The sequence below is a fragment of the Heterodontus francisci genome, chromosome 3 (genome assembly GCF_036365525.1).
Source record: "Heterodontus francisci isolate sHetFra1 chromosome 3, sHetFra1.hap1, whole genome shotgun sequence".
Taxonomy (NCBI): Eukaryota; Metazoa; Chordata; class Chondrichthyes; order Heterodontiformes; family Heterodontidae; genus Heterodontus; species Heterodontus francisci.
In genome coordinates, this window is record NC_090373.1 from 94,755,565 (window position 1) to 94,776,504 (window position 20,940).

At 41.7% G+C, this 20,940-nt stretch overlaps 2 protein-coding genes across 6 annotated transcripts in view; one reads left to right on the forward strand and one right to left on the reverse strand.

Annotated features, from left to right (window-relative positions):
• The window catches only part of fam228a (family with sequence similarity 228 member A), a 58,756-nt gene extending 43,851 nt beyond the window's left edge, over positions 1-14,905 (forward strand). For 2 of the 5 annotated variants that reach the window (XM_068024701.1, XM_068024709.1), the window contains 2 exons: positions 3,910-4,202; positions 13,309-14,905. In XM_068024701.1, the coding sequence (XP_067880802.1) occupies positions 3,910-4,033 (124 nt within the window). In that variant the 3' untranslated portion in view covers positions 4,034-4,202; positions 13,309-14,905. Of the gene's footprint in view, positions 1-1,163; positions 1,401-3,390; positions 3,744-3,909; positions 4,203-13,308 lie in introns of those variants that run through there. The other 3 variants (XM_068024719.1, XM_068024729.1, XM_068024740.1) reach the window with 3 other exon arrangements.
• LOC137358614 (intersectin-2-like) overlaps positions 11,409-20,940 on the reverse strand; it is a 113,072-nt gene continuing 103,540 nt past the window's right edge. Inside the window, exons 24-26 of the mRNA XM_068024686.1 lie at positions 20,763-20,846; positions 17,414-17,587; positions 11,409-15,860 (exon numbers count right to left, since the gene is read on the reverse strand). Coding sequence (XP_067880787.1) covers positions 15,703-15,860; positions 17,414-17,587; positions 20,763-20,846 — 416 coding nt within the window. The 3' untranslated portion in view covers positions 11,409-15,702. The remainder of the gene's footprint in view (positions 15,861-17,413; positions 17,588-20,762; positions 20,847-20,940) is intronic.

A 20,940-nucleotide genomic window follows, 5' to 3' on the forward strand; every position in this document is an offset into this window, starting at 1 on the left:
CGGAGGACAATAACAGACTGGTGAAATGGGCAGGCTCATGACAAATTAAATTTAATGGAGAGTTGTGAAGTGATACATTTTGATAGAGAATGAGCGGTAATGTGAACTAAATGATACAATTTTAATGGAGTTGCAGGAACAGACTACCTGGGTGTGTTGTACGTACACAAGTCTTTGAAGGTGGCAGGACAAGTTGAGAAGACTGGTAAAAATCATATAGATCCTTGGCTTTGTTAATAAAGGAATCAAGTACAAGACCAAGGAAGTTATGCTAAACCTTTATAAAACACTTATAAGTGTTGTGTTCAGTTCTGGGCACCAGACTTTAGGAAGAATGCCTTAGCGAGGATTCAGAGATGATCTGCCAGAATGGTGCTACTGAGGAGGGACTTCAGTTATGTGGAGAGACTAGAGAACTTTAGATGGCCATTCTTAGAGCAGAGAAGATTAAGGAGAGATTTGAAAGAGTAAATAAGGACAAACTGTTTCCAGTGGAAGGCAGTAACCAGAGGTCACAGATTTAAGTTGATTGGCAAAAGAACCAGAGGTGACATGAAACATTTCTTTTACACAGGAAATTGTTGCGAACTGGAATGCATTGTCTGAAAGGATGGTGGAAGCAGATTCAGTAGTAACTTTCAAATAAGCGTTGGTTAAATACTTGAAAGGAAAATAATTAGGAGAGAAACAGCAGGGATTGGGATTAATTGGAATATCTCAATGAAAGAGCTGGCACAGGCACAATGGGCCAAATGGCTGCCTTCTGTGCTGTGCCATTCTGTGATCCTTAAAACCTACCTCCAGCCAAGTTTTTAGTCACCTGTCCTAATGTCTCCTCCTTTAGTTCGCTGTTAATTCTTTTGTCTGATTACACTCTTGTGAAGCATTTTGTGTTGTTTTACTACGTTAAAGACACTACATAAATGCAAGTCAGTAGTATTGTGAACTTTAAAGCGGCAGATATTAATTTTATAAACAACTGAATGTTCTGATGAAAGGTCTCTCCATAGATGCTGCATGTCCTAAATATTTACAGCATTTTCTATTTTTTGTTTGATTTCCAGCAGCTGCAGTATTTTGCTTTTGTATGTATTAACCAGTTTAGTACTGAAGTTATGTACATTAGATCTTTTTAACATTAATTTTATTTCATCTACACAAAGGAAACGAATGGTTTGGAGAGCTAAACACATGTGAGTTCATCATCCATTTTTACTGGGAAGATGCAGATTTGTAAGAAGCTTTTCTAAGATTCACATTGAATGGGCATTCTAATTACCTTCCACAGCATGGAGAAGCAGACACTCCGGATTAGTTTAGTTTAATGTGTCCTAAGATTTGCCAGTTCCTGAAAGTTGTTTTTGGCCTCCTTGTGCAACAACTATCGCTAAAGCTAACTGGTAATAAAACATTACTTAATATGGAATGTAATGACTATTATTGTTTGACTGCATGTAAAAGCTGCTAGTTGAGCAAAGAGCAGAGATACTTAGTTGCCAGAATCTGAAGAGGTAATTTGTCACACAAAATTAAAAACATTTTTATTCATTATCAAAGAATTGACTAAATGCAATAGCACTACATACTACTTATTAAATGTATCAATGTTTATTAAAATGGAATACAAAATACAAGAGGTGTTGAGAATGTAAAACAACAGAAAAAGCTGGAAATACTTGGGTCTGACAGCATCCAGGCCTCCTAAAGAAGGCTGCAAGACCTGAAACATTCTCATGCTTTTCTATGGATGCTGTTTTTCCAGTTATTTCTATTTACAAATGCTTGCAGTTTAATGCAAGTACCTGTGGGGAAGAGAATAATTTGACGAAATAATTTGTCGTTAGCTATCATAGGTAGGAGAATTGAGGGAAGGTAGGGAATATGGGATTAGTATAAATGGGTGGTTGATGGTCGGCACAGACTCGATGGGCTGAAGGGCCTGTTTCAGTGCTGTATCTCTCTATGACTCTATGACCCAGAAATCTTTGAAAAACAACTTTAAAGAAGGTTGGCAAGTCAGACCTGAAAGAGGTAGCTCCAAAACTGCAGAACTCGAGCCCAGGCTGTGGGCTGCTCCACGGACGAAGTGAAGACACGGAGAGTTGGGAAGTTAGCTTGTGGAGGCTTTCAGGCTGCACCAGAGAGGTGTGTTGGTCTGTGGGGGGGAAAAAAACCTGATATAGCGATCGCAGACTTCAAGTAGGAGAACTCGAGCAACAATTGGGGAGCTGGTGAGCAGCCCTTAAAAAAAAAGGGTAGAAAATTGATTTAACAGTGCGCTCAGCAGACAGCACCAGGAAAACTAGTTCTTAGCAAGGGCGGATCCTTTACACATGGCCCCCGCAAGACAGCACGATAAAAAAGCGGCTGCAAATACTCGATACTCCAGGGGAAGGGAGTGAAGAGATTATTGAAAGAACGCTGCAAAGCTGCGTTCAAGAAATAAATACCTAGTCTAGCAGAGAGATGCCCCAGGGAAAGACAGTGATCACAGTGGGAGTCAGTGCAAGGCTGAGAAGCATGGGAAAACTTCCAATACTGGAAGGCAAATTTCAAACAGCAAGTAAACTACCTAGAGAGCTTAGAAAAGCTATGGATCTTAAACTTACACGACCAGAGAGGTTTGCACACATAGGGAAGGACCAAATAAAACTCAAAACTGGTCACTTCGAAGAAAAAGATTTTTAATGTACAGATTTCCTTCCAAATTAGACAAAAACTCTGAAGCAGAACAAGTCAACAGATTACTTTATTCCATAGGAGCAATAGCAGATTATGTTATTGCAAGACAAGGCATTAGTGAGACAGCAGATAAATTGGAAGAAGTCTTAAAAATCTTTGATAATTATTTCAACCTGAGAAGCAACCAGATTCTAGAAAGGGCCAAATTCAACAGAAGTGTCTGGAAACCAGGTGAACCAGCAGATGCTTTTATTAATGACCTTTACAGGCCAATTGAAGGATGCGAATATGGAGATCTAAAAGCAGAATTAATATGAGACTGCACTGTAGTAGGTATTGCTGATGAATCCCTCTCAGATTTACTGCAGTCTAAGGAAGACCTCACCCTAGAAAAAGCAGTACAGCTGCTGAGACAAGCAGTGTGGTCCATAAGCAGAACACAGCAATCCTGAGAGGGGAAGAAAAACCTTGGTTCGGGAAACCTACTGTGATCATACAGTTCCTTTTAGCACAGGACTGTAAAAGCACCAGAAAATGAGGTACACTTGGGAGGAAAAGTGCAAAACACCATAAAACCCTTCCAGTGTTGTGGTGCCAAAAAGACCCACAGGCACGAACAGTGTTCCGCTAACAAAGCAGAATGCTCTCACTGTAAGAAAGTTGGCCATTTTGGGAAGATGTGCCAAAGTAAAACCTCTACTTTCACAGGTTCTAACGGAAAAGTCTTCACGCATAGAGCTATTAATGAAGTTGAACAATCTCCATCAGAAGACAAATCAAAAAACTTCCTTGGTGAGATCAATGACCCTAATCATGCATTCTGGAATATGTCAATGGACATATCAGCAACTTTAAACTAGATACTGGAGCAAGTGTAACAGTTTTATCAGACAATGAACTGTGGTTATCAACGCATTGCCTGCAACCAACAGAAACAGTTACACGGTCCAGGAGGGATTAAACTGAAAGTCAAGGGGAAGCTACAGGCAACACTGCAATACAAAGCAGATATTGGAAAGACTGTATGTTCTACAGAATCAAGAATTTTATCTTTTAAGTAGAAGAGCTTCTTAATCTTATCAGGAAAGTGAAAGTTAAGCAGCAAGAATCCAGGAGTCACTTCCAAAAAGACTTTTTGAAATTATTTACTGGTCTAGGAAGACTTAAGACCGAATATGGTATTACTTTGCGAAAAGATACTAAACCTGTATGTCTTTTCACACCTAGGAAGATACCACACCCACTAACGAAGCAAGTCCAGTGTGGATTAGAACCATCAGAACTGTTGATGGGAAGGAAGCTCAGAACACAACTTCCCATCCCACCCAAACAATTACTTTCAGGGCTATAAGTCCAGGATTATCAGAGTTCAAGACAGAAAAAAGTCTTAGCGAAGACAACAAGCTTATAACTATAACCTTCCTCTTACCTTCTGGGAGCGGAGAGGAGCTCTTCCATGCGCCGGAGTTCAGAAAAAAAAGCCAAGTGACGTCAGAGGAGAGCTGCAAGCTGATTGGTTGGTGAGTAGCAGCTGTTAGTGCATTTAAATATCTTTTGAAAAAAAGGGGGAAGTTTTTTTTGTTGGAAAAAAACCTCTGGTGAGAAGGTGAGTCCTACTAAAGTATTTTATTTTAAGGACTTTAGATTGGAGTGTGTAGAACAAGGCCCCTAGTGTAACTAGTATTTTTTAATTCAGGGAGTAAGTAATTAATCTAAGGGTAAATCATGACAGGAGAGCTCAGCCCTGTGATATGCTCCTCCTGCACTATGTGGGAAATTAGGGACGCTTCCAATGCCCCAGATGACCGTGTGCAGGAAGTGTATCCATCTGCAACTACTGGCTACCCGCATTACGGAGCTGGAGCTGCGGGTGGATTCACTGTGGAGCATCTGCGATGTTGAGGATGCCGTGGATAGCACGTTTAGTGAGGTGGTCACACCGCAGGTAATGGCTGCACAGGCAGAAAAGGGATGGGTGACCGCCAGATGGAGTAGGAGGCGTAGGCAGGTAGTGCAGAAGTCCCCAGTGGCCATCCCCCTCTCAAACAGATATACCACTTTGGATACTGTTGGGGGGGGATGACCTCCCTGGGGAAAGCAGCAAAAGCCAAGTTCGTGGCACCATGGAGGGGTCTGCTGCACAGCAGAGGAGGAAAAAGGGTGGAAGAGCTATAGTGATGGGAGATTCTATCGTAAAGGGTGCAGATAGGCGTTTCTGTGGGCGCAAACGAGACTCCAGGATGGTATGTTGCTTCCCTGGTGCTAGGGTCAAGGATGTCTCGGAGCAGCTGCAGGACATTCTGAAAGGGGAGGGTGAACAGCCAGAGGTCGTGGTTCATATTGGTACTAACAACATCGGCAGGAAGAGAGATGAGGTCCTACAAAGTGAATATAGGGAGTTAGGCAGAAGGTTAAAAAGCAGGACCTCTAGGGTTGTAATCTCAGGATTATTCCCTGTGCCATGTGCTAGTGAGGGTAGGAATAGGAGGATAAGGCAAATGAATGCGTGGCTAAAGAGCTGGTGTAGGCGTGAGGGCTTCAGCTACTTGGATCATTGGGATCTCTTCTGGTGCAGAGGTGACCTATACAAGAGGGATGGGTTGCATCTAAACTGGAAGGGGCCCAATATCCTTGTGGGGAGGTTTGCTAGTACTACTCGGGAGGGTTTAAACTAGTCTTGCAGGAGGGTGGGACCCAAAGTAGTAGTCTCTCCGATGAGATAGTTGAGGCAAACGTAGAGATTAAAGCAAGCAAGTCCAGTAGGCAGGCCGGGCAGGGAGCATGGAAGGTCTGGTAGGCTAAACTGCATTTACTTTAATGCAAGAAGCCTTACAGGTAAGGCAGATGAACTCAGAGCATGGATCGGTACATGGGATTGTGATATAGCTATTACGGAAACGTGGTTGAGGGATGGGCAGGACTGGCAGTTCAATGTTCCGGCGTGATAGAGGTGGAGGTAGGAGAGGAGGGGGAGTTGCACTATTGATTAGGGAGGTCATCACGGCAGTACATAGAGAGGATAGCCCAGGGGGAATGTCCAGCGAGGCCATATGGGTAGAACTTAGAAATAAGAAAGGGTGATCACTGATGGGATTATACTTTCAGCCCCCCAATAGTCAGAGGGAATTGGAGAAGCATATATGTAGGGAAATCACAGATAGGTGTAGGAATTATAGGATTGTAATAGTAGGTGATTTTAACTCCCCTAATATTGACTGGGACTGCCTTAGTGCTAAGGGATCAGATGGGGACGAATTTAAGCGTGTCCAGGATAGTTTTCTGCAGCAGTATGTGGATGGCCCGACTGGAGAAGGGGCTACACTCGACCTCCTCTTTGGAAATGAGGCTGGACAGGTGCTTGATGAGTCAGTGGGGAAGCACATTGGGACCAGTGACTATAACTGTATTCGCTTCAGGATAAGACTGGTCCTCAGGTTGAAGTCCTAAATTGGGGGAAGGCTAATTTCGATGGCATCAGACAGGAACTTTCAAAAGTTGAATGGGGAGAGGCTGTTTACAGGTAAAGGGATGTCTGGCAAGTGGGAGGCTTTTAAAAGTGAGATAGGAAGAGTTCAGGGCCGGCATGTTCCTGTTAGATGGAAGGGCAAGGTTGGCAATTTTAGGGAACCTTGGTTGACGAGGGATATTGAGGGTCTGGTCAGGACAAAGAAGGAGGCATATGGCAGGTATAGGCAGCTGGGATCAAGCGAGTCCCTCGAGGAGTATAGGGGATGTAGGAGTATACTTAAGAAGGAAATTAGGAGGGTGCAAAGGGGCCATGAGATTTCCCTGGCAGATAAGATTCTATAAGTATATTAAGAGTAAAAGGGTAGCTAGGGAGAGAGTATGTCCCCTTAAGGATCAGTGTGGTAGTCTATAATGAATACTTCTCGTCTGTATTTACCGTGGAGGTCATGGAAGCTATTGAGTTCAAGGGAGGGAACAGCAAATATCCTGAAGCAGATCAACATTACAAAGGAGGTGTTGGAAGTTTTGAAGCGCATTAAGGTGGATAAATCCCCAGGACCTGACCAGGTGTATCCTAGGATGCTATGGGAAGCAAGGGAGGAGATTGCTGGGGCCCTGGCAGAGATTTTTGTATCATTGTTAGCCATGGGTGAGGTACCGGAAGATAGCTAATGTTGTACCTTTATTTAAGAAGGGCAGCAGGGATAAGCCAGGGAATTGCAGGCCGGTGAGCCTTATATCAGTGGTGGGAAAGTTATTGGAAGGGATTCTGAGAGACAGGATTTATATGCATTTGGAAAGGCATGGTCTGATTAGGGATAGCATAGCTTTGTGCGTGGGAAATCATGTCTCTCGAATTTGAGTTTTTCGAGGAGGTGACCAAGAGGATTGACAAGGGCAGGGCGATGGACATTGTCAAAGGCCTTGCTAAAGTCCATGTAGACAAGGTCCCGCATGGTAGGCCGGTCCAGAAGGTTCAAACACATGGGATCCTGGGTGAGCTAGCCAATTGGATACAAAATTGGCTTGGTGATAGGAGGCAGAGGGTGGTAGTGGAGGGTTGTTTTTCAGATTGGAGGCCAGTGACCAGTGGTGTGCCGCAGGGATTGGTGCTGGGCCCTCTGTCGTTTGTCATATATATTAATGACTTGGATGTGAATGTAGGGGGCATGATTAGTAAGTTTGCAGATGACACCAAAATTGGTGGTATAGTGGACAGTGAAGAAGGTTGTCTAAGGTTACAACAGGATATAGATCAACTGGGAAAGTGGGCAAGGGATTGGCAAATGGAATTTAATGCAGACAAGTGCAAAGTGATGCATTTTGGGAAGTTAAACCAGGGCAGGACAGATATAGTGAATGGCAGGGCCTTGGGGTGCAAGTACTTAGTTCCCTGAAAGTGGCAACACAGGTAGACAGAGTGGTGAAGAAGGCGTATGGCATGCTTGCCTTCATCGGCCAAGGCATTGAGTACAAGAGTTGGGACGTCATGTTGCAGTTGTACATAACGTTGGTTAGGCCGCATTTGGAGTACCGTGTGGAGTTCTGGTCGCCGCACAACAGGAATGATGTGATTAAGCTAGAGAGGGTGCAGAAAAGATTCACAAGGATGTTGCCTGGTTTGGAGGGCTTGAGTTATGAAGAGAGATTGGATAGGCTGGGTCTGTGTTCCCTGGAGAGGAGGATGAGAGGGGACATAATAGAGGTATATAAAATTATGAGAGGCATAGATAAGGTAGATAGCCAGAGTCTGTTTCCCATGGGAGGGGTGACTAAAACTAGAGGGCATAGATTTAAGGTGAAAGGGAGGAGGATCAAAGGGGTAAATTTTTCACACAAAGAATAGTGGGTATCTGGATTGAGCTGTCAGAGGAGGTGGTGGAGGCAGGAACAGTAGCGAGATTTAAGCGGCATCTGGACAGGTACTTGAATGAACGAAGCATAGAGGGGTATGGAATTAATGCAGGCAGGTAGGATTAGTCTAGATAGGCATTATGGTCGGCATGGACGAGGTGGGCCTGTTTCTATGCTGTACGACTCTATAACAAAGAACAGTACAGCACAGGAACAGGCCATTTGGCCCTCCAAGCTGCGCCGATCTTGATGCCTGCCGAAACTAACACCTTCTGCATTTCCGGGGCCCATATCCCTCTATTCCCTTCCTATTCATATATTTGTCAAGATGTCTCTTAAACGTCGCTATCGTATCTACTTCCACCACCTCCCCTGTGTAAAAAAACTTGCCTCGCACATCCCCTCTAAACTTTGCCCCTCGCACCTTAAACCTATGTCCCCTAGTAACTGACTCTTCCACCCTGTCCATGCCGCTCATAACTTTGTAAACCTCTATCATGTCGCCCCTCCACCTCCGTCTTTCCAGTGAAAACAATCCGAGATTTTCCAACCTCCTCTGTACCCTCTCCAAAGCCTCCACGTCCTTCTGGTAGCGTGGCGACCAGAATTGCACGCAATATTCTAAGTGTGGCCTAACTAAGGTTCTGTATAGCTGCATCATGACTTGCCAATTTTTATACTCTATGTCCCGACCGATGAAGGCAAGCATGCCGTATGCCTTCTTGACTACCTTATCCACCTGCATTGCCACTTTCAGTGACCTCTCTGCCTGTCAATACTCCTAAGGGTTCTGCCATTTATTGTATACCTCCCACCTGCATTACCTCACATTTGTCCGGATTAAATTCCATCTGCCATTTCTCCTCCCAAGTCTCCAACCGATCTATATCCTGCTGTATCCTCTGACAATCCTCATCATTATCCGCAACTCCACTAACCTTTGTGTCGTCCGCAAACTTACGAATCAGACCAACTATATTTTCCTCCAAATCATTTATATATACTACAAACAGCAAAGGTCCCTGCCGAACAACACTAGTCACATCCCTCCATTCAGAAAAACACCCATCCACTGTTACCCTCTGTCCTGTATCCATCTTGCCATTTCACCTCTGATCCCGTGTGACTTCACCTTTTGCACCAGTCTGCCATGCGGGACCTTGTCAAAGGCTTTACTAAAGTCCATATAGACAACATCCACCGCCCTTCTCTCATCAATCATCTTCGTCACTTCCTCAAAAAACTCAATCAAATTAGTAAGACACGACCTCCCCTTCACAAAACCATGCTGTCTCTCGCTAATAAGTTTGTTTGTTTCCAAATGGGAGTAAATCCTGTCCCGAAGAATCCTCTCTAATAGTTTCCCTACCACTGACGTAAGACTCACCGGCCTATAATTTCCTGGATTATCCTTGCCACCCTTCTTAAACAAAGGAACAACATTGGCTATTCTCCAGTCCTCTGGGACTTCAGCTGTAGCCAATGAGGATGCAAAGATTTCTGTCAAGGCCCCAGCAATTTCTTCCCTTGCCTCCCTCAGTATTCTAGGGTAGATCCCATCAGGCCCTGGGGACTTATCTACCTTAATGCTTTGCAAGACACCCAACACCACCTCCTTTTTGATAATGAGATGACTGAGACTATCTGCACTCCCTTCCCTAGGCTCATCATCCACCAAGTCCTTCTCTTTGGTGAATACTGATGCAAAGTACTCATTTAGCACCTCGCCCATTTCCTCTGACTCCACGCATAGATTCCCATCTCTGTCCTTGAGTGGGCCAACCCTTTCCCTCTTTATATATGTATAAAAAGCCTTGGGATTTTCCTTAATCCTGTTTGCCAATTACCTTTTATGACCCCTTTTAGCTCTCCTAACTCCTTGCTTAAGTTCCTTCCTACTGTCTTTATATTCCTCAAGTGCTTCATCTGTTCCTAGCCTTCCAGCCCTTACAAATGCTTCCTTTTTCTTTTTGATTAGGCTCACAATATCCCGTGTTATCCAAACTTGTCTTTCTTCCTCACAACCTACCCAAGTTGATGAAAGGAGAAAAGGTATAGGTATGAGAACAAGATCGAGAAGGAGTAATCTTTCAGAGAGATGATAAGTAGCTTCTGAAGTATGTACTAAAGAACAGGAGAAATCTTATTTTTCTATTCATCAAAGGCATCAGTTATACATTTGGATGAACCAGATGTTGAACCTGAAATTCAGAAAGCACCAGATATTACAAACCTCAATGCAGGCCTTCCAAGTCAAGAAATGAGTTCAGAGAAAGACTACTGATCTTCCGAGTCTGACAACACCACCATCAGGGACAGTTGTGAAGCCGTGATGTCATACTTGGGGGGTGGGGAGATGTAGTATAAGGGTTTGAAAAGGTTAATGTCAGGGACAGTGAGAGTAATACCTCCCACTTTGATGCAAAAGATGACATGACAAATAGAGTTGGAGAAGAGAAGCAGCATGGCTTCAGTGGAATTAGACATACTTCTGTAAGGTTGTATATAGATCTTAAATATGTAATAAACTAGTTATTGTTAAAACTTACTGTCAGAATTATTAATCTCTCCAAGCTAAATGAACCAAACATACAAATATCTGCTGTTCTTAGTTTATGACTTCATCACTGGGAACAAAAAAGGTAACATCCAATCATAACACACCTGAAATCTGTTAAAAGTTCTCAAGCAGCTAATAAGTTGCTTAACTGATATGTCAAAGCTCATTAGTGCTTTTGTGAAGCACACTAAGAATGAGTGGAGCCTGATGTTGTTTTCTCTGAGGCATTTGCAATCCTAGATGTTTGTGATCTAGGATTTTGGGATTCAGTTGAGTATATCCCAGAATCCAAGCAAGAATTCGAGGTTAGTATTTACATTTATACTGCTATCAAACATCATCATCCTCCTTTTAATGTTCACAAACTTCTTGTTTCATTATCTAACATATAAAGTTGTATGCAAAAAATGTCACAATTGAGTTAAATGAAAGGGCCAAGTGTAAAACAGGTGCTCAATTCAATACTTTGTTTCTTACCTGGTGGGTTAGGTTACAATTAATCCTATAGCATGAAAGAATTTCCATGGGCCAAGTTACACTGCTATGTGTTTACAGGCTAAACTTGCATAAAATCAAAGATAGCAGTATAGAATAGGTGGTAGGCATCCATACCTAAAGATTCTAGTGACATTAGCATGCAACTGAACCAAGTTTGCTTTAACATCTAATTTAAAATAGCACCGCCAACAATACAGCACTCGCTCAGTACTGCACTGGAGTGTCAACCAAGGTTATGCATTCAAGTTCTAGAGTGTGTTTTACACTAACGATCTTCTGTTCAGAAGGTGAACCTGTTCTATTACCATTATTTTCATAAAGCAAAATGCGGACACAAATACCATCCCATAATTTAAAAGTGTCAATTTTATTGACAATACATTATACAGAATTGTTATCAAACTGCATACTATACAAGGAAATTCAGTCTACAAAAGCAACTGAGACATACCACAGTAGTGCAAAGAGATTCTCTACAGCAGACTGCATAGGAAAGGCAGTGGCATAACAGATTTAAAATAAGTTTTACATGATTTAACACAAAGAAAAAAACAAACTTACATGCCAAGACTTCTTAAATATTAAACTATACAACTTCCAGTTGCATTCCCCCTTTAAAATGCTTGTTTTCAATACTAGTAACAGTTTGACAGTGGTTTGACTGAATTATCAAAGAGGTTTAATACCCCACAGTGTGTTTTCATAACCCTTATAGCTATTGCTCCTGTAGGTAGGAAAAATATTTGGCAAAATAGACATTCCCTGTTCCCTCATTTATAATGTACATTTTTGCGCTCAAGAAAACTAAATAATGCCGCATAGCTTGCAGCTATTTTGGGTTTTTATACATTCAGATGCAAACATTTTAAATGACCATTAAAGATACCATATTGTGGCATGGTCTGGCAGTCAATGCCAATTTTCTAGCAGCTTGGTCAACTGTATAATGATTGCTTTTGAGACAGTTTGAAAAAGTCAGCAATAAATCATTGTATTTATATAGTACTACAGTTTAGCATCTTTTTGTTTGAAATTAATTATTTTTAAAGAATGATCAGAATCCTTATATTAGGTATTTCTTGCCATTTTACTGGATGCTGTTCAGTCATTACAGCACCTAGTGTAATTTTCAAACATTGCAGCAGTCATATTATTGCAGAGGTGCTGAAAGGATTTCTCCACAAATTTAAGCTTAGCAGTAATCAGGAAACCTGTTACGAAAAATTCAGAAGATCCTTATTTGAATCCGAGAACTCTGCTACCTTTCATTGCAAATTTCTGCTTGACCACCAGATAGAAGAGTAAAAAAGGGACATATCAGTAGTGAGTTCCAACACTTGAGTCATTCCTGGTAAGCAATAGAGTGATAATGGCAACACTGAGAAAAATAAAGGAGGTGAGAGTAAGAAAAAACAAAATTCCTCAATGGCTAAGCAGATAAAACCACACTATGTGATGGATTTGAGCTACACTCACTGAGAAGGATCCACAAACAATACTTTGTCTGTGGTGGGTTGGCTAAGCATAGTGGCCCTACATCCCTTGTTGGGGAGGGCATTGGGTGAAATTCACAAACTTTTACCATTGGTTACCATCCACTAGATGCCTAATGGAAAATATGCAAGCATCTAACTCAGCTCATGTTCTCCTCCACCAAAATGCTCAGTAGGGCACAGACACAATGAATGGCCAATTGTACAACAATTCTTTTAGGAATGGGAAAGAGGATGCAGGAAGGACAAGTGTACTTTGAGACTCAATAACCAATATGGGGTAAAAATGTCCATTGGGGTTCTCCCAAGCTCCTGCTGTAACTTCATTAGAAACTCTGGAAAACAGGTTTCTGCCAATCTTGTCAGTAGTGGATGTGAGAGAACCCCTATGAAAATTTCAGCTGCGTCTCTGATTTGGTTAAAGATTTGAACATGGGTTTACTAGAAACCTATTCAGGTGATGCATTACATTTGGAGTTTTATCAGTGATTCTCCCATGAAACTATGTGTATAGCTCTGATCATTACCTTCCCCATCTAGTATCTATGATCGCTTTTAAGTTAATGCATTCAATTTGAACTTGAGTTAACGGCAATAATACTGATATGTCACTCAGGCTTCCAGAAGTAACATATCCATTATTATTTTGTAGGCCTCAACTAAATGGAAGGAAAATATTTCACTTACGGCACCTTTCCATTATTGTTCTGATGAAGGGGTCATTGACCTGAAACTCTGTTCCTCTCTCCGCAGCTGCTGCCAGACCTGCTGAATATTTCCAGCAATTTGCTGAGTTCTACTGACCTACCTGACCCATCAGCTAAGACCCACGGTCATATGTGGAAGCCACAAAAGTGCACGTGTGAAAACTTTGGCTGTAGAATGAACGTGCCCCGCGTCGTAAAATGAAGGACTCTGCAGCACCAAGAGCTCCCATGTTACTGCTAGCAGCAGTTCTGTAGTGTACAGGTTATATTATTGACTGCACACTTGTATTATATCACCTGATAGCCCACTTTCACTAAACATCGCCTCAACAATCAATCTTGCATCTTCTAAGGCTAAGGAACTCCAACAAGGAAGGTTTCAAATGGTGTCTTCAGCAGTGAATGCCAGAAAATGAAATTTTTAAAATTATATTCTTCTGGTTTCATCTAACAGCACATGCATAATGCAGTGATGCTAGTCTATGCTGTGTTACAAATACATCAAAGGACAGACAATACCTGCACATTTCAAAGTTATAATTTTTTACATAAAATGTTTATGTTCAAGCAGAAAACCCATTGCAGTAAGTTCAAAATAAATTTTCTTTATAACGCTTGAAGTAGATGTGAACTGTTTGAAAGCCCATTGCACCTCTGCAGGAACATAGACAGCAGAATAATATTTTAGCCAATGCATGTATTTCATGGAGAAAACTGAGAACTGATTGTGGATTCTCAAAAAACATTGGTTAAGAACAATGCCAAAAGAAATCACAGATATCGGTAAATTATTCACTTGTAGATTACATCTTAGTGCATGCCTTCACCCGTAACCAAAGGAATCCTGTCAGTAGTTAAATAAAACCAGAAATTGGCAGAAATGCAGAACCAGTCAATCAGCAACTGAGAGTGAGATAGGCGATCTTTTGGATGTAACCTTTCATAACTAACTGAACTATCTGTCGTTTCCTTTCATATTCTGACCAAACTGCTGGCCATTTCCAACACTTTTTATTTCACATTTCCAGCAATCAGTCTCATTTTATCTTTGGAACACGTTAAGACAGTTTTGCTGAAGTCCTGACTAAACTGTTCTGTAATTTCTCAAGTAAATACGACATGGAAAAAAGGAACCCATTAAGTCATTTCTGCCTCTTGTCACCTCTCTTTAACCATTCTCTCTCACTCAATCCGAACAATTTTCTGGTAACACTACACCAGTTAAATGATGGACATGTACAAAATACAAATCTTAAAAAATCTAACCAAGATTATAAATGCAATATAAACAAATCTAATAAAGGAGCTGGCACCTGAGAAACCAGTCATTAAATTTGGTCTGATCTGATCAAATATTTTACTTATAAAATCTGAAATTGCAAGGTAATACCACCAAGTGTAAAACTATTTCCACCGATGTATATAAAACTTACTGATAGTGACAAAACCATTGGTATGGTTCATGTCTGCTTCTAGAGATGGACAAATATTTTGACATATGACTAGATAAAAAGGAGAAATAAATTTTCAAAAAAGATTTCAGTTTACAAGCTACCTGAACTAAGGCAAGTTGCATTATCTACTGTTAACTGTAGACAAAAACTGCTGCCAAGGTAAAGATTTCTTAATGCACTGCTTTTATAATGTACAAAAAATAATTTGTATTTGTTTTTATTCAGTGCAACAAAGAAAGTTCTACAAAAAAGTCTTTTCTTTTACTCTGTTCAATAGCCGGGAACCTCTCATTCACTTTTAAGCTGTTATAAGCAGCTTGCAACTCCAGCAAATATCCTGAGATATTATCAGTGTACACCACCCTTAGCTTCCATTTACTGTATGATGCCAATTTTTCACTTTGATTGTTCACTTGAAAGTATATCCAAATTCTGTTCAATTACTTCACAAAATGCTTTTAGAAGTACAGTTTTTGCAATTATAGAGCAATGTCCAGACAATTCAAAAGTTATTTGTTTTCAAATTTACAAAGGCTCAATTGTTGCTTGACTTCTTGGATTCTGCATAGATTATTAGACTCTCATTTCATTATGTTTAATGACAAGTCAGCAGTGAAGTTTGCCTTGAGTAGTTCTCGCCCGGTAAGGCTGTCTTCAACTGGGGTAAAATGATCTGGCTCCCTCATTGCCCACACTGCTGAAACTTGGATTTAATGTTCCTTACTGATCAATGGTGGAAGTTTACACTATTTGAGGAAAATGGGCAGAAAGTGGCAAAAAAAGGCAAAATACCTGTGAATTTACCACAACAACAAAACTGGCACCTATTTGGCTACAACCATTGCTGAACATCACAGTGTACTTTGGTTGTGAGGTTTCATTTGTTAGACGTTCTCCATAATTCTAGAAAAAATATTTCTATCTATGTCACACATAGATTGCCACAATTTTAGTCACTGAACATTCTAAGTTTTGAAGCCTGAATTTCAAAGTAACGTCTTCTGTTCATACAGCTGAAGATCAAGACGAACCCATAGCTCCCCAGTCGGTACTTCGTGCAAAAGAAGGCGCTTTGTAGATGGTCCCTTGCCTTCTTGCTCCTTTTTGATTGTTGCTACTGGTACCTCTGTCCGACCTAGAAAATCTGGCCAAATATTATAAAATGTTATTGCTGAGAAATCATTTAATTTTACTGTTTCTCGCCTCTTCTCTGATCCTTATGGTTACAGCATAAATTTTGCTGGTGCCAACATCCTTTGGTACTTCATTCAACTTACTGTCCTCACCCAATATCCACACATGGCACCTTCCAGAAGATGTGACTTGATATTGAGCAACAGCAATTCTGACTGCTTTCCTGTAGGTTAGCCCAGAGGCACTGAGACCAAGTGTAACACACCTACCAGTACCCTGGCTCAGCACCAAACTGCAATAAAACCTAGGACCAATAGGTCTTTGTGGCTAAATTCCAGAACGGGAAGGCTATTTACCTAGTGTGCAGTCAGAGAGCTCTCTCTCACACTTTTGATGGAAATTTTATCATAAAGAATCTTTCCTGATGTATTGTCCATATACATTGAACGTATATTAACAAGGAGTCAGTAGCAGTGGTATAAAACAGGCAATTTGATAGGACATGGCAGATACTTAAATGTTGTAATACATTACCAAGACCCACAGCGGCTGGACCAAAAAATGTTAACAAAGCCCAGAACCAGGTTGCCAGCTTGTACTGGCAGAAATACTAATTGGTTTGGGATGGGAAAATACAAAAATAAATACTGTCGGGAAGACCACAAGTATTGTGGTTTTGCTCATCTTAAAATGGTGGTGCTATACCAGCTTAGAAATAAGTGTGTAAACCTGCAAGCAATCATATCTCTTCCTCATTTAATCTTTAAAGGAATATTGACGTGCTTTTGAAGGTACTAGCACGAGTGCCTTCTACACAATGTTCAGCAATTCAAGTCCTAAACTGCCTGACCCAAGTCTGAGATTTATTTCACCACTTCTCATTTACCCACTATGTGGAGTCTTACACTGGTACAGTGACGATCATGGAAGAGCTAAAAACAAAGTGCTGCAAAAACTCAACAAGTCTGGCAGCATCTGTGGACAGAGTTAATGTTTCAGGTCTGTGACCTTTCATTAGACCTGAAGAAAAAAGATTTGAGATAGGAAGAAACCACTTCAGTGGGGCAGGAACAGACTGAAGCAGGGCAGCCCTGTTTGTGGATCTTGGGAAGGAAGTAGAAGTGGGCTTTCATTAGTTCTGATGAAAGGTCATCGACCTAATTCTGCTTCTCCAAAGATGCTGCCTGAGCTTCTGAGTATTTCCTGTTTTTATTGCAGATTTCCAGCATCAACAGTATTTTGCTTTTGTACCATTTAAGAATTTTCTGACTAATGACAAGAGGGAAAGGGGCTGGAGAAAGGGTCTAAGGAAACAAAATTAAAATGACCACAGCTGCATTCCTATTTGACTAACACATTACTTCTCAGTCTCACTGGATTTCCTTCAAGTGGCAGGAATTAGTTGTACTTTTGGTGCCTGACTTATTAAAAAAGTTTCTGTAAAATTTCAACCAAATTGTATTTTTTTTGAGTGGGACAAGTTAGAAACCATCAAAATATCACAACTTCATGTATTGTCTTTGGACAACTCTGCAGAAAAAAAAGGCTATGACAAGAACTTACCATCAGGTGAAAATTGATCTCTTTCAAAGACTGTGATACACAATACATCTTGGTAAATGTCCTTGATAAAGAACTGGCAGTTAAAGTTCCACTTTGGGTTCAAAGTGTCCGACAGTGTTCTGGTTGTGTAACATTGGGATCCCATGGTGACTTCACAGTAAGGGTTGCTCTTTCCTAGTAATGACATGGCCGAAACAAGAGCTTTAAGTGGCATTTCAGACAAAGTACTTCCACAAAACATTCACTATACTATTCATTACTCCTGACTAGTCAGGAGGTACCTTTACTGACAGGAAGAGAGACTGGGGACAAGTTACTAAATTTCTGCTGCGTATACTCTTGCACAATGCTGCCCTGCACATTTACTGAGAAATGCTGGCTGGAACAAATATTTAATCTGAGCTCTTGAATAACCTACTCCATCTGAGATGATTAATGATTTATTGAAAAAACTTAAGAAATGTTAGAAATACATTTTTCATGGTGATCTCTGGTCCAACTTCAGAATTTCAATCATTCCTTTTCCAGCCCAAACATAATCTTTCAGTATTAAATCTATTGAGTTGATCAGCATTCAATTGTTCAATCAGCATTCAGACCCTCCTCCTGTACACAGCTGATGCTTGGCAGTTCCACAGTACAGAAGTCTTAAAAAGGCATCGTCAAAACAGATGCAAGTTACTCCAATATGCCTGTACACATCTCTACCTTAAAACTCACCTCAGACCACGGATTCTCCTGGTCCCTACACAAATGTTGAAATTAATTGCATTAAGGAAGGATGTAAGTGTGCTGGAAGCAATTCAGAGAAGGTTTACCAGACAAATACCTGGAATGGGTGGGTTGGCTTATGAGGAAAGGTTGGACAGGCTAGGCTTGTATCTGCTGGAGTTTAGAAGAGTAAGGGGCGACTTGATTGAAACATAAGATTCTGAGGGGGTCTTGACAGGAAGGATTTGGAAAGGATGTTGCCTCTTGTGGGAGAATCTAGAACTAGGGGGTCACTGTTTAAAAATAAGGGGTTGACCATTTAAGACAGAGATGAGGTGCTATTTTTTCTCTCAGAGGGTCGTGAGTCTTTGGGACTCTCTTCCTCAAAAGGCAGTGGAAGCAGAGTCTTTGAATATTTTTAAGGCAGAGGCAGATAGATTCTTGATAAGCAAGGGGGTGAAACGTTGTCGGGGTAGGCAGAAATGTGGAGTCGAGGTTACAATCAGATCAGCCATGATCTTGTTGAATGTGGAACAGGCTCGAGGGGCTGAGTGGCCTACTCCTGTTCCTAATTCGTATGTTAGACTCGTTGCTCATTGTACTAAGTTATGTTTCAGGACAATTGTATTTTGTTTTTTACTCACAGTGACTACTAACACATATGAATGTGATCACTAACTCATTGTCACTGTCTTACTAAGCAGTATTTTCTGAATTATTCTTACACTGTAACAACTCTTCACCCTGTACCACAGTTGCATTTCCTCATGCAAACCTAGGGCCGGAATTTCATGTCCCCCCCCAAAGAGTGGGTTGGTGGTGAGGGTGGGCGTAAAATGGAGTTGGAGGCTTGGGGGGGGCCCCTCCCGACCCGCTCCCACCTCCACTGCCATTTTACGCGGGGCAACGGTGAAACTGGCCCACCCGCCCCAGGCCAATCAAGGCCCTTAAGTAGCCACTTAAGGGCCTGTGCCCGCTGCCGTGGGGATTTTTCCCGTGGCCGGTCGGGCGGCCCAGGCCTGAGAAAAGCCGCCTGACAAAAGCAGACGGCTTTCTGATGGCCTGGGGGTGGTCCCTCATGATCAGACACCCTGTGCCTGACGGAGGGCCACCCCAGGTGCCCCAACCCACCCCAATGTGCTCCCATCCCTCCAAACGACCACCCTTGTCATGCCGGGACCTGACTGATCACCCCTGGTGAGGCCACAAAAACTTACCTTTTCCCAGGGCATCCTTCCTCTTCTTGTTGATGCTGGGTTGCAGTACCAGCAGTGGCCACCGCTCCCAGTGGTACTGCTGGGACTAAGACCTGCCAGCCCGCTGATTGGCTGGAGCTCCATTAGACGAAACTTCCCGACTCAATGAGGTGGAAGTCCCGCCTCAGACCAATTGAGGGCCTGGGGACCTTAAAGTGTGGTCTGGATCCCCAGGCCAGGCGGAGGTGGGATCGCCACCAACTTTTCAGTCAGCGGACGACTCCCATCCGACGAAAGTAAAATTCTGGCCAAGATGTAGGTTTCTAGTGGTAAAGAACAAAAACACTGTTTGCATATGGGCACAACAACAGTAACCTATTTAGAAGTGCAGAGATCCATGCCTGATCTGCACAGGAGTTCGGGTCACTATAAATTGGTCACGATCATCTGAAATGAATACAGACCACATTTCAATATGGCTCCAGTGTTGATTTCAGACCTAGGCTCTTAGTTTGCACGAGTTGGGAGTTTGCGATGCACAAGCTCCAACCAGCATTTTCGGGTCTTGAGCAGCCTAACCAGTGGTCCTTCAAGTGTCTGCTGGAGGCCATTCAAAATGGGATCAAAAACATTGGAAATCTTTACTATTTTGTGGAGTTGGATGGAGCGGGAGTACTCCAACAAGCTTCACAAAATAACTATGGGCTGTTACCAAGCCTTCCACATACTCTCCCTTTGGAACTTATCCCTTGGTCTCAGTGAGGCCTGAAATTTGTGAGGCACTTGCAGAACACTTGATTTAAATTGATGAAGTCCAAGAACAAATTTGCTTTGGTCCTTGAGCCTCTCTCTTCCAGCATGCTGCTAGAATTGGGCCTGGTTTGATGCCCCTATGTTTTAAGTTAATATGCATGTTCCTTGCTCACTGGAGTAATCTATGTATTTAGGAATTGTATCCGTGTGCTCAAGTTAGGTAGAAATTCATACCAGGAGCAAATTCTAGGAAAGGGGGATTGATTATTTTTCAATAAATGATAATCCATAAAAAATAAATGAAATAATGGAAATAATGGAAATTATAATCAGTGCCAATGTATTTCTTTCCCCATTTATATTCACTGAATTAATAGTTTATATTCCATCAGCAGCAAGTGTGGCAGAGACTGCCATGCCAGAGTAGCACTCCTGAGCCACACCAGGTAATGTTTAACACAGAGTTCACCACCAAGGCACAAACCATCATCTCATGAGATGGAAGGCTGCCAGGGAATTGTTCATAGCAGAAATTAATCGCTAGCAAAAAGTCTCAAATAAAATTTAAACAAAAAATGCAATAAATGTATTACTTCATAAATTCTGTTTATTACATTGCTTGTTTGGTAGCTGTAACAGTTTTAAATGCTGTCTGAGTGAGCTAAAACAATGATAATTTTGCACCTCACCATTTGCCCTGCAGGGTTTCAGTTCTGTTGCCTCAATAATGCTCACTAAAAGTCGCCCTATTCCACTTGTCTTCTGTGAGCGTGCTACAAGACAAAAAACAAGGTGTGTAGTAAGACAGTTTTCAAAACTTAAACTAGAACACAAAGCTGGTGCAGTAATACAACGGGGCAAATCAAT